This window comes from Corvus cornix, chromosome 2, assembly GCF_000738735.6.
Source record: "Corvus cornix cornix isolate S_Up_H32 chromosome 2, ASM73873v5, whole genome shotgun sequence".
Lineage (NCBI taxonomy): Eukaryota > Metazoa > Chordata > Aves > Passeriformes > Corvidae > Corvus > Corvus cornix.
The window spans coordinates 79,021,317-79,035,474 of NC_046333.1; the positions used below are offsets into that span (position 1 = coordinate 79,021,317).

The window sequence follows — 14,158 nt, forward strand, 5'->3', positions numbered from 1 at the left end:
AAAGCCTAAATAGTGTCACTGTCTGGAAAAGAAACATTTACAAATTTACAAGCGTGACTGCTCTAGACAGGCACAATAGTGATGTCCCTTTGGAAAAAAATAGACAAATGTCAAAGAGGCAAAAATGTGTCCTAAGGGGAATTTATCTCCATGTTTTTAAACACACTGTTAAGAAAGCTAATGGAAGAATATCTTGTTTAGAAGTTAAATAATCTATTCTACAGCACTCTGTACAAGACTTTAAATTCTTAGTCCATAATTTGATTCAGTGTGCCTCTTTACTAAACAGTGAAGCCATTAAAAAACAAATGAGTCCTTTAAGATACCAGTTATTCTCTTTAGCAGTGTATTATGTCTTTGAAGAAAATATTTCTATCAGCAGATTGGTTCTATATGCCAGTGAAAATATAATTATGAATCATGCATTCTCACACAACAATGACTGCTTTCTTTCTATGCTTTCAACAGAGTTCATGGAGCCACTCTTGGAGTAGGATCCCTTCTAGCTGGTTTTGTAGGAGAATCCACCATGGTTGCAATAGCAGCCTGTTATGTCTATAGGAAACAGGTAAGAATTAGTCTCTGTGGGATCTGGTGAAAGCAGGTGATGAATATAGTGGATTTTAGTTCAGATTAAGAGCATACTTTAGAAATGTAACTCCCCAGAATCCTCACTTTGGTTTGCTTCCCTGTTAAGTCTCAGGAGTGTGCAGCTTGGAAAGTCTATGGGTTGAAATAAAACCAAAAGGTGCCAGTGGGCATCTAGGCCATGGGACATGCTGGCCTGCAGTCAGAGAGGCTCTTGCTTGTCAAAACACGTGTATGGTGGATATCATGTCCTTACCACCAGCAGCTTTGCACTGTATATTTGCAACTGCAGTACAACATAGCATCGTTATGTAGGCATAGGAGCTACTCATCCAAGCTTACAATACATGTATCTGTATGTGTATAGAATCAAAGAATCACAGAATCACAGAATGTTAGAATGGTTTGGTTGGAAGGGGCCTTAAAGTTCCAGCAAGTTCCAAGTTCCCTCCCACGGAACGTGTTATGTAGTATTACATAGTGTGTATATTTAAATCTGTATATATACACTATGTAATACATATATATCTGTATATATACTTTTATTTCTTTATAAAACCAGCTCTGCTGAAAATGGACAAGAAGTACAGGTGCTTATGTTTTTTTGCCATCTAGAGGAGTGGCTTAAAACAAGATACACTCCTGCAGCAGTTGACAGTAAGAGCTTACAAATAATTAAACAGGTGTATTTTTACATATTTCAAACACCACAATCCTGCATGTACAGAGTAGTAGTGATACATGGATTTTGAAGAAGATTCCACTAAATTAAGTCAAACACAGGACAAATATTGGCTGGGTGACTGGGTACATTGCAGTACCTGCATGTTGTGTCCTTTCAGGTTTATGTTCAAGGCACTGTGTAGGGCACTAGGCCCAACTCCAAGCAGAACCAGCAAGGTGTATACATCGTTCTGTAGTACAGAAGGACTCTGTGGATGGGAACAGAAAATATAACCTATGCAGTGACTTTTTTTGTTGTTTTAATTAGACTTCTTACTAAGTGCCGAGTAGAAATACCCACCTTTTTTATTTTTGGGGGAAAAAAAAAAAACCACCAAAAAACTACAGAAGATGGAATATCTAAAAGCCTTATATTGGAACAACCTAAAATCAGTTTTGATATGTGTTAACAGTGCAGGCCATGGCAAGAGATCAAAGTGTACAAGGTTCATAAGACAACAGAAGAATCATAACCTCTGTCATGATGAATTTGTCATGTTTTTCTTGAGAACCAAAGAGTAAAACTTCCAGACACTGAAATGGCTTGTCTTGACCTGTGGTTTCACAACATCCTCATTGCTTGTTTGTTACCACAGTAGCTCACAGAGTCTTTCTGGCCAGGGGCATTGTGCTTAATTTTTCTCAGTGGTGAGTGCAGGTAGTCAGAGTAATAACTGTGCCAACCTAATTTATTCTTTGTTCAATGTGACAGTGGCAGAGCCAACCAGTAGCTCTATATACCAGGTTGTTCTCACCTGCAGTTGGAGAGCTGCAGAACAAATGTTGTGTAGACACCTCTGAAATTTTGGAACTCTGATACACCAGTCTCAGCTGAATCAATAATACCTGTGGGGGATATTTTGTCAGCTGTATGACTGTTTTCAGTAAAACTAGTCAGCCTGCTGAGAAATGGGTAATAAGGAACAGATGCTTCAACTTGTTTTGTAGGGGGCTGGACGCTTCTTAGCTTTACTAATCCAGGACATCCTGGATGAATCATAGGACTCTTGAGTGACCTCCTGCTCCTGCTAGCCAAAAATACTCTAATATTACTTGGCCTTGGTGAGGCAAGGGATCAGCAAGTGGATCAGCAATACCAAGAAAAGCCAGAATGCTCACATCTTGTAAAATTCCTGAAGTCTGACATTTGAGAAATTAGGTTGCCACCTCGTCTCCCTCCCTAGAGAAGCTTTTCTTCTCTCACATTTTGTTTTCCTTCTTTTTTTTTTTTAATAAAAAGTCTGTGATGTAAAAGATTCCAGATGCTCTCTTCCCTCCAGTCGTGCTGAAGCCTGTTTTGGATGTTGCTTAGCATAAGAAATGCCTGATTGCATTTATGTTAGAAAGGAGAAAGCTGAGCCCCAGAAAGGTTATGAAAATCTTCTAAGTTAAGCCGAGTTATTAGTGGCAAGCTACAAATATGACACAAATATTCTAGTTCTTAATAACCTACTGTAAACAAACCATATTCTCACCTCACGTCCCCCAGTGTCCAAAGTTGGTGGGAGTGTGTCCGTGCACAACTTACTGATAGGTTTCTGGATGCTTGTTTCAATCTAGAAAAAGAAGAGGAATGAGAATGAGACAGCTGCAGAAGGTGAAGACTCTGCAATGACTGACATGCCTCACACAGAGGAAATGACAGACATCGTAGAAATGAGAGAAGAGAATGAATAATAAATGGGATGCAATTGTTCTCTGCAGGGACGATTGGAGTGACGCTTCAGCATCTTGTCGTCTCTCATACTTTTTTGTTTGTTCGTTTTTATTTTTGTAATAAAGAGGCCTTGATTTAAAAGGTTTCAGATAAATTCTCTAGCATACTGAGTATGCTCTCACTGATGAGGGACCTAAAAAGAGGTCTTTGCTTCTTTTTTTTTTTTTTTCCTCCAATTGAATTTTTTTTCTCACTCCATGCAAGCATAAAAGATACAATTGCATCACTGTAGAGTCTTCCTTACTTATGCATCCACCTTCTCTGGACAATCTGCATTTGTCAACCAAAGCCCTGCTCCTGTGCACCTGTGTGTGTGCGGACCTGCGCTCGCACGCTCGCACACGCACACTGCCGTGTGCCACTGGCTCAATGCTACTGCCATAACCCCACTCCCTCCCCTCTCTCCTTTTCCTTCCTTTTCTTTATGAGAAATGGAGAAGAAGTTTGGAATACAGAGCTTTATTTTACTTGCTTGAAAATGACTTTGCTACATAAACTAATATACAATGGTGAACTATATCTTTTTGTTTGGCCTCATCACTAGAGCTTATACTGCACAGGGTACAAAACAGGGAGGAATGTGGGAGTCTCCCCATACAAAGTGGAGAAAAACAGGTTCCTCTCTCATGTTGAAAGTGTGTGGATGTGTATATACACACACAGGTACATGAACAGAGACATACATATATATATATTTATATATATATGCATATGATGAATAAAATACACACAGGACAAGAACTCTATTTAGCTTTCATTCCATCAGAAAGATTGTAATTTTTTGGAAAATATAAACATTTAATTCAGAATTTTCTTGAATCACTAAGTCCCACCTTACATATAATTTTCTTTAGGAAAAAAAACGCACTTTCCTCTTGTGAAGAGGGTCATGGCAACTGATAGACTTTGACTGTATTTGAATAAAACAAAAATAAATATTGACAAGCTTTACCAAAGTTCTTGTCCACTGATCTAAGTTTAATTTTTAAAGGTTGATTTGTTCTCTATAATTATTTCTGGTGCCTCTATATTTAAAAAAAAAAAGATCAGATAACGTATGCAGGATACCGTGGTACATAACGTTAACTACACGCAGTTCCATGAAATTTTTTATATAGAGATGTACACATACTCACATGTGTGTGTGCACGTGTATATTTACTTCTGTACACGTGCCCACGCACACACATATGTATGTTTTGCTATAATGTATTTACCTATGCAGTAGATCAAAATCCATATGGTGAAGCTCAAGAACTGATGGTCCTCCAAGCTGAAAATGATGGATGAAAATCTGATGATGTGCTGGCTCTCAAGGCAGCATTGTGTGGGAGCGAGGAGCTGCTCGCGTCAGCCCTGCGGAGCTGTGCTCGGAGCAGGCGGCAGGGCAGGCCTGTGCTCCATGTGCTTGTGGCTGGAGTGGCCTTAAACAACAGCGTGAAGTCAGGTGGGAGACTCTGGCTGGGTGGAAATGAAGGCTGTGTAAGAGGTGAGGGAAGCAGGGAAGTTTTGGGTGTCACCGATGCTGCCGTGGCAGCAGCTTGTGTTTCTGTGCTCTTCTGTGTTTGGCTGCGGGGCAGCGCTCGTTACCAGTCTGTAGTAGCTTGGGTCCTTTCAGATTTAATCATGTCAGAGTCTGGAAAGCATTATCCTCCATCCTCTCTCCATAGATCAGTTAATTTAAACCTTATTTAGTAAAAGTATATTTTTCTAAGTTGTGGAAATTATTATTTAATTGTGGACAAATTCTGTTTCTAGATTTATTTGCCAGGTAGTCCCAGCAGTCAGAGAACTGATCAAAACTAAACATTAGTTTAAATGTTTTATCAATATATATGTATGTAGACATACACATGTGTATAAATATATATATATTGTATATTATGTACATTTATTTTAAACTACAATACGTTTCCTATTTTTCCAAGTTCAGCTAAAAATGTCTCTACAAAACTACTGAGTTGACTAGTAACCGGTTATGGCCATCAGGAAAGGCATTGTATCAATGAACTTTACATTTTATTGGAAAGATTTGTACCAATTTGTTACATGTGCAAATACAATAAGAAAAAAAAGTAGAAATTTCTGTGTTAACTGACAGATTTGCAAAATCAGTTTATGTTTAATGAGCAGTGGCACTAGGAAGGTAAGACTAAAACCAGTAACCATGTTTTCTGTGCCACCACAGGGTAATACTTTTTGACAGTAGTTTAAAACAGGTTTTTTTTTTTTTTAGAAAACCCTCAGACAAATTAATGTGTGCAGGATGTAGACTGTACACATTCATGAATACAGGTTCTCAAACAGTCATATGTATATAATGTGTATTTAGACTGTTACAGATCACAGTGGCCATTTGAGGTCTCCTCTATTCATGTAGTTTTGGTTTCTTCTGTACATTTGTATCCAAGCCCACAAGATGCAGTTTTTCAGGACCTGTAGAGGTGAAGCAAGAAAATATTTTTGTGTAGTATTTCTTTTGGTACATGACTAAAATTCAAACAGCAGTATTCTTGAAGAATTTTGAGCATTACCAGTGTAGGTTTCAACGTAATGATTGCTCCAAAAAGTAAAAATCTGAAAACAAAGGATAACACTGAGGCTTGTACTTTAGATAAATGATGAACAAATATTAAAAAAATAATTATTGGTCATACAGAGCTAAACTAATGGCACTGTAAAAGATAAATTTTCAATTGTGTGTGTAATACTTACTAGTCCTTTACTTTGCAAGATACTGAATGAGCACAGGAGAGGTGGGATTTGGGCAAGAACTGAAGCAGTGACATAAGGACATGTGCATTACATCTCTTTCTGCTTCCTGTGGGTCCTGTATTTCTTTACATTTCTCTGCTGGATTAACAAAATGTGATGACATTTCTGCAGGGAGTGGGTCCCAGCCAGCCCCTCGTGCTGGCCCAGGTGCTTGCTGGTGGGTAGGCAGGGTGCTCAGCGAGGAGGGAGCTCTCCCTCTGTCCCTTGCAGACACTGGGCCTGCGTCTAGGACTGTTGGCAGGAGCTTCAGCAACCTTCTGAAACCTCACTGCTCCCTGTCAGTGGCAGATTGAGCTGGGCTGGTGGAGCAGCCATTGTGATGGGCTACAGGCTGGGAGTGGGCAGGCATCCTCTGTGGCCAAAGCCCCCGTCAGAGCAGCACTGAGTATCTCTATCAGGTAGATACTGGTTCATGCCCTGTCCTGCACCTCTTCCTTTCCAGAAGTACTTCCCTGAGTTCTAGTAAAATGGCTTAGCTGTCTCTCTCTCTTGTGCTATTGCTTATGAAATCGCTATCTATCTGTGGTAATTATTTTACAATAGAAACCCATCCTGTTTCTGTGTCAGAGAGCTGGAGCACTGTCATCTCAATGAATTCATGTGGAGACTTGGTCTTTCTAGACTGAATTGCACAATAGAAGTTACAATAAAAAGAGAAAAATGTTGATCTGCATCTTACATCTTGTATTGCAGAGCAGCTCACACAGTGGGAAATAAGAGCAGAACACCGATAAGCTGTGGATTAATGCTCCTCAGCTTCTACTAAGTACATAAAGTTGTGTTAACTTGTCTTGAGCTTTCCTTTTTCAGAATTAAGAGAAAACACTACTGGTTTTTTCCCCTCACTGCCATAAGCAGGCTCCCATGCTTACCAAGCACTGGACTTGATGGACAAAGCTCTGCATTTCTCAGCCAGTGCCTGAAGCCATTTGGGTGCAGCAGCGGGTTCCCAGGCATGGAGCAGTCCCGCTGCCCATCCCCCCTGGCACAGCCATTCCAGGCAGGAGGGTGCAGTTCCCTGTTTGTTAGATAGAGCCGCCCTGAGTGAGAGGATTGGGTAAGTAACAGAGAAGTCTTTTTGTTTTCTACTCATTTTGCTGCTAAATATTTCCTTTGAGCAGGAGATTTATATCTGGCTCTTGCTCGGCATTTCGCCGAATCTGCAGCCAGAGAGGAGCAGCCCCAGATGAAGGGTTGGCTGATGAATGCAGCTGATTCAGGGCAGGCCATAGCCCACGAACAGAAACCTTTTGAAGGCAGGAGTGCCTTCTTTTGTGGGATGGCGCCTCGTGCTTAAAAAGAAGGGAGAAAGGGTGCTTTCAGGCCCGGGCAGCCAGAGGCTTCAGGCATAGTTTTGTGTTGGGCTGCAAGGTGGCAACGGGAACGGAGCATCCTGCAGTTTCAGCATCCCAGCCCCGCTGCTGGTGAAGTGCAGTGTAGGGCATGGTGAGGCAGCAGGATGGGCTCCGTCTGTCACAGAGGTCTTTTGTTTGTTGCATGGTTGGCACAGGTTTGACTGCAGCTGGTTGTTACCTGGGGACAGTGGCAGTAACCCTTGGAAAGCCATGAGTATGTACATGGGTGTGTACATGAGAGTGCTGCACAGGCAACTTTGTTATGACCTTTGTATAGCTCCTTGGAACAAGGGTTCAAGTCCAAACATGATCCTCATGTGGGACTTATACTGAGCCATTTTTTAAAATTGCAATTTAAGCTACATAAAAGAGTAAATGAAACAGCAAACATTATACCATTAAGCTAAAACATGATTTAGAGCTGGAACAGGAGAGAAAGAGGACATGCTGAAAATCTGATGGGTATTGTATATCCCTCCTAAAGACAGCAGCATGGCGTGGAGATGAGGGAATTGGAGAGCAGAAAACATCATTTCCCTTTCAGCTTCCCTGGAGGGGGGCTGAAGGATGAGGAACAGTGTGTCCATGTGGCACTACTTCTATGTATGTTGGTTTCCCAGTAAAGGAGCCTTCAGAGGCAGGAGTGTGAAGCAGAAATAAATCAGCCTGCAGGGTTTATAATGTGCAGTAAGGAGGCACTAAGTATCTTCCAGTTTCTGAGTAACTGACAGGGCTGCGTTGGGGAAATGTCACATAAATATTAATTAAACGTGACAGAATTACCACAATTTTGGTAGCAAATTGGCATGTCCCAAATACCAGCTTAACCAGAAAATGTTAGGATTCCCTTACCTTGTTCATGTTTGGCTTTCTACTAGAATTCAGCAGACCATCTACTTTGAAGGGAGTAAGTTCCTGTGGAGGGGGTGCAGTGCAGAACAGGCTGTGGGGGCTTGTGGTAGAGTCCCAGGTGGGAAGAGGAGCTCTGAATTTATTCTGTACCCTGCAACACACTGTATAGCAGCCTGGCAGCATCGTGAAACAAGGCAGAATTGTCAGCTTAGCAGCAGACTGGGTCCAAGTGTGGTTGCAAGATGCAGCAGCCCTGCAGAGCAGTGGGAGGGCATGGGATGCAGGGTAGCCCTGGCTCCAAACTCGGGCTCAGGCAGCTTCTGTGGATTTGCTTTGGAGAGCCAAGTTCAGTTGTCAGTGCATAGATGCAATCCTCAGCAAAACCACTGCCAGACTTCTCAGTAATTGGCACCTTGTGAACAAAAAGGCTACAGACAAAATACGGGGGCAGAGAGATGGAGCTTTAGGCTCGGCTTGGAGCGCAGAGTTGCACAGAAGGGCATTTTGGCTGCAGCTCGTGCAAGTTAATGGTAAGGTTAGAGAGTGAGCTTCAGTCTCAGCATTTCATAACCATGGCATCCAATCTATCTCAGTAAAACACAAGAATGGCAGTATATTTCTAGGTGCTCTTTTGTCTGTAATCCCAAAGGGAAGCTTTTCCTTAGTTTTGCCAATCCTTGTCACTGCTCAAATCAATGTATTCGTTTTACCTCATTATTTTCTGTCATCCCGAGTTCAGTGTCTTCAGACATTTCCTCATTTTCTTCTGAAGGTTCCTGCTAGGCTTATTTTGTTTGTTGGCATTTTGAGAAGGAAAATGTAATCGTCATGCTGACTGAATGTCAAGTAACACCGTGATTAAAAAGTAGCTTACAACAAAACTCTTCTTTGATGGACTGTTTTTTACTTCTCATTTGCTAAGCTGAAAAGGAGAATCAAGAAGTAGAACGGATTGGGGGGTGTCTTTATTTAAAATCAAGAATTAAATGAGTTAATTCAAGTTCATTACTTAACTCCAGCCACTTTATGACTTTCTAGTAAAAGACCTTTACCCGGACTTTTCCAGCAAAGTTAGCATTGCATCCCCAATGCAGTGCAGAATAGTTTGAGGCATGCAGGCTTCATGTATTTCACAATTAAATGTATAACAATGAGTTGAAAAGCCTGATTAACAGGGGCAATCCATTAAGTTTACAATTCATCTGGACATGAGCAGCCTGGTCGAGTATCTAAGGTGGCCCTGCTTTGAGTGGAGGGGGATTTAACAAGAGGACTTCCTGCAATCCCCTTCCAACCTAAATTGTTCTCTGATTCAACCAGGAACCTAGAAAGCCCCCTTCATCTTAAAGGACTTAAGATTGCTTGCCTTTTTCTAGGCTTTTGGCTCAGGACTGAGAGACAGTGCCTACTAGGGGTCTACAATGTAGATATGTGAGCAAAAATGTTGAGCTGCACAGATTCTTTTGCTGATGACAAAACTTTGGTATTGCAGAGCCAGCTTTACAGTACCCTCCCACCCTGAGCCCACAATGAGAGCAAAGCAAAAATAAGCTATTGTCTCTGCAGATGAAGTATTTCAGTACTGTACTGCACTTCTCCCCTTAACTCTCTAAGGAAAACTGCCTGAACACAGCAAGCAATTGCACTTATTACCTGCTTCCTCCCACCTCTCTTCATGTGCATCATTCAGTGTTTAACAAAAAAGCTACCCTTTCTCATAACTCCCCTTTTTAATCACGGTAATGCAAAGTAAATACTTACATTTACATTAGAGAATGGCTTGGCCTATCTGCAAATGACAGCAAATAAATCCCCTCTTAGGAAAAGATGTAAAAATTGGAACAGCAGCTTTATTCATAATTCAGCAAAAAAACCACAACAGAAATGCAAAGAAAAAATTGCAGAAGTAAAAAAAAAAATTAATTTCATTAACTTTTAATGAGACTACTGCCTGGGTGGCAAGTAAGGTATATGTACACATACAGAAAACAGCAGAGCCTGGAACTAATGTTCATTGCTCATTTTTGTAGTTTTCTCTCCAAAGCAAATGTAACTCTGCTTTTGTGCCTACTATGATGAACAAAAGAATCCCTCCTAAGCTATAATGAAACAATTGGAAGGCTACAGGAATAAATTAACTGGTTACTTAGATCAACTGATTTTATCCACCGAGTTTGCAAGCACCACAATATTGCAAAAGCAAAATCTCAAAAAAAGTTAAAGGTACCTATTTTTGTAGATGACATTATCTTGCTTATTACCATCAACAAGTTTTTCACTTGGTTTAATAAAATTATCTGCAACATCTTTGTATATTTTTAAAAAGCAAATGCACAGGATGCAAGACTTAACCTGTGTTTTCAAATGGCAGAAACAGCCTCCACCATCATAAAGGCAATCAAGCTCAAATCATGTCAGGTTTTGATCTTTCAGAACATTGCTCTGTCTGCTCTCTTATTTTAGATGATTTAGATTATTTTGTGGTGTTACTGCCTCTGCCTTAGTTTCATGAATCCAGGCACCTATGGAGGGTTTGTGATAAGAGACTTGAAGTTGGGATTGCGGGTAGTGTCAAAGCCTCCTGCGTTGCTTGTGCTATTTGGCAGGGCATTTTACCACCACGGGCCACAGAAATTCAAACTGGACTTGACCCTGTCTGGTGGAATGGCTGAAATTTTTCATGGGGTTTGGGCAGCACAGCTTAGCAGCATCCCCTTTGATAAAGCCTTGTTTCACCTACATGGGACAGAGAGCTTCTGAGGAGGAGCACATGTGAGTGTAGAGGAGTGAGTGTGTGTATGTGAACAGAGATGGACAGATGGCTGCAAGTGAATGAGCTGAAGAGTCTTTTGCAAGCACCCTGCACTGTGTTATCCTGCAAGGACCATACTGGCAGGCAAAGAGAGCAATAAGCCCTTCATTTATTGTCTTTAGTGAAAGGTTCTCTGGCATTTAAAGGTTACTGGGCATCTTACTAGATCCTAGTTACTAGAGAAAAACAATCTTTGTAGAGCAAACGTTGTTGTGCCTTTCGCAGTGGAGAAGCCAGTGTGACACAGCCTGCTTTCTCTATCTTTGCATACCTGAGCAGGGCCAGCCAGCCACAGGGTCACTCTAGAAGGGAACTACAAACACTGAGCAAAACCTAAAGTACAGAGCAGCAGACAGGAAATGTTTTGTCTTCACAGAAGGAAGGCATCATGGAGGAGAACCAAACTGTGTGGAGGTAACTCCCAGGAAGCCTCTCAAAGGAGATGCAGTTTCTGAACAAAGATAGCTTTGACCACATCATGCAAGGTCAGACTGCACCATTTGTAACATGATACTACAAGGACAGAAGGTTCTCCAAGCTCAGAGGCGTGCTATAAGGATTACATTTGCTAATGCTGGTGAAAGAAGCTTGGATACTACAGGGAACAGTGTCACAGAAATGCCTAAAAATACTGAATTCATATTTGCGTGTTCTAATTGTGCCTTTGGGTTCTCTAAAATTGACTTGTTTTTAGTTTTACAGAAATACTTTTAGAACTGAGAGTGAGAATAGTGTCTGGAAGCAGCATTCTGAAAAAAAAAGGACAACCCAAAATCTGAAGACTCTTGCTCAGGAAAGAGGGGAAAGGAAGTTTGGGAGCCTCATCTTTTCCCAACCTGGCCCTCTGACCATGGATTATTCTGCAGGACAACATCTTGTTCTGTTCTCAGCAGACTAACAGTGCTGAAAGAGGCAAGAGCAGTAGCTAGCCACACTTTGCCAAAGTTGCCCTGGGATTAAAGTAAATTCTCTGTCAACATTCTCTATCTGTCAACATTCTCTATTTCTGTAGAGAAAAGGCCCCATTTTTCAGTTTGTTCCTGTAATTTGAAGGTAAATCTAAGAATTAGGCAAATGCATATTTCACCTGAGAGATATCAGTGGATTTTCATTTCTTTCAGAATATCTTTCAGCATAAACATCAGATTCTTTCTTAGGATTAAAGCTGTCTTTATGCAAAGCAGCATGCCTAACAGCCATCCTCGACTACTTAAACAAGTCAATTTTGCAAGGACTGTAGGTGTCAAGCCAGAGCACTGTTTGGAACTACAGTACAGGGATCTTAGATTTTAAATGAAATGTTACCTCATGCATCATTTTCTATCATACTTGTAGAATTCCAGTTGGTTTATCTCAAAATAAATGTTGCTTTCTGTAATCTGTACACATGCTAAAGCTGCTGGTTTGTTTTTTTTAATGACCATTTTGCTTTGCTTTAACATGTGAGTTTTCTTTAAACCAAAATGAAGGTTAAAACTTTGTACATTTTTTAAATGACTGCTAAGGTCAGAAGTCTAAAAGTACGTGCCGCATTAAAATTGAGTGCTGTTTATGTATTTAGCAGAGATGTATGTTTTTGCATTGTTAAAAAGAATGATCCATGCTTTCTTTGAGGGGGATCTGTGCTCCAGTATTGTCCAATAGCTTTCATATTCTAATTAATTAAAGTTCTAACAGTTTGCATATGATTCATGATTCTGATTGCTTCTGTTTTATTAATTCTGATAATCTGACATGGTCCAAATGCTCTTCCCATTTAGAGCAAGCAAAATATACCTCCTGGTGAGAAATTAATCCAACACGCAAATTTCTTTTGAATTATGACCACGATGCTGCCAACTGCAAGGTCTTAACTTGAAGTTAATGAAATCCAAAGGTATCCATAAAATGATGCAAGACAAGTTCTTTATTTCTACAAAGCCTCCAAGTGTTGTTGATATGGAAATACCATGGTCAGAATACTTTTTCCATACCAAATCAAATACATTCATCGTTCCTGTTAAACAGACACGTAGTATTTAAAAGGAGAGCATTATTCCAGGCCAAGGCAAACTCAAATGTCATAAGATTCATCCATCTGGCAGATCACCAAAGCTGTTCTTATGAAGCTGCAGAAGCATTATTAATCAAAAATATTTTTAATTTTGAACACGTTCCTTGAGTACTCCCAAATGACCAAATCTGAGCCACCCAGAGCCAGTGAGAAGACTGGCTTTTAGTGCTTTGACACTTGAGCAGCCACTGATTTTAAAAAGGTCTTGGAGAGGTATCATAGACTTTGCTCATACTTTGCTGACAATCCGCTGGGATCCTGCTGCCTCAGCTCTCCTTACACCGGCCCACAGCAGAGATCCAGCCTTAGGGTCTCCTGCACCTCATCAGCCCTTCAATTCCTGCCTGCTTCTTCTTGTCTCCTCCCTTTGGGGCTCCATGACCACTCTCTCATCCCCCTGGCATCTGTGGGAACTGTGACCACCCTCTCATCCCCCTGGCACCTGTGACAGGGCTCTGTTTCTCCTGGACCTTTGTGCAGGGCTGTCCAGGAGACCGTCACAGAACCCTGAACTGGCTCTTGCTATGTCCAGCCCCCCCATCCCGCTCTGCAGCCATGGCTGGAGAGAGGATTGGCTTATGGCTGGAGAGAGGATTGGCTTATGTCTGGTCATGTTCCTGTCTGAGGCCAGGAGGGCTGAGGAGAGCAGAGAACACAATCAGGGTATCTACACCAGCAGATGATCCGTCTCTGCCCCGCTCACAGGCACGCACTCACTGGCTGCTGGCACCTGCTGGCATGGCTGTCCCTTGCACACAGTGGGCCCTGACCTTGCCTAAGCTCTCCCTGCCCAGGGCACTGCCCTGGCAGGAAGCCATGCTAAAAAAACATATAGGAAAAAAAAGGAGCTTGGATAGGGCTCAGAAAAAGATACTGCCCTTGTGCCTGCTGGTTCTCTGCACCCGCTCATGAGGCCAGGCCAAGGGAGCCAACATCCCCATGGCTTGGAAGACCAGAACCTGTTTGGAAACAGGTTTGAGAGTTCCTGCCACACTGCTGCATTTTGAGCAGACTGAGCAAGGGCAAACAGCACAAACAGAGTCACGTTACGGAGAGTTTGTTGTTTCTCAAACTAAGCTTTCTCTTTTAGGGACTTTGTAGGCTTTATTTCACTCTTCCTAAGAAAGAAAGGGCAGGTAAAAAGTAAGACATGCAGTATGAGGGCAAACAGCATTGTTACTTCACCTTCTTAGCTTGTAGTCTTGAAAGTCTCCTCTCCCTTGCACCCTTCAGCAGCCCCTCGTCTGGCTTTTTCTCCATCAGTAATGATGACAATTAGCTCT

At 41.6% G+C, this 14,158-nt stretch overlaps 1 protein-coding gene across 1 annotated transcript in view; it reads left to right on the plus strand.

Annotated features, from left to right (window-relative positions):
* The window catches only part of ANKH (ANKH inorganic pyrophosphate transport regulator), a 106,357-nt gene extending 93,847 nt beyond the window's left edge, over positions 1-12,510 (plus strand). Inside the window, exons 11-12 of the mRNA XM_039550259.1 lie at positions 469-568; positions 2,872-12,510. Of these exons, the coding sequence (XP_039406193.1) occupies positions 469-568; positions 2,872-2,988 (217 nt within the window). The 3' untranslated portion in view covers positions 2,989-12,510. The remainder of the gene's footprint in view (positions 1-468; positions 569-2,871) is intronic.
* The last annotated feature ends 1,648 nt before the right edge of the window (positions 12,511-14,158 follow it).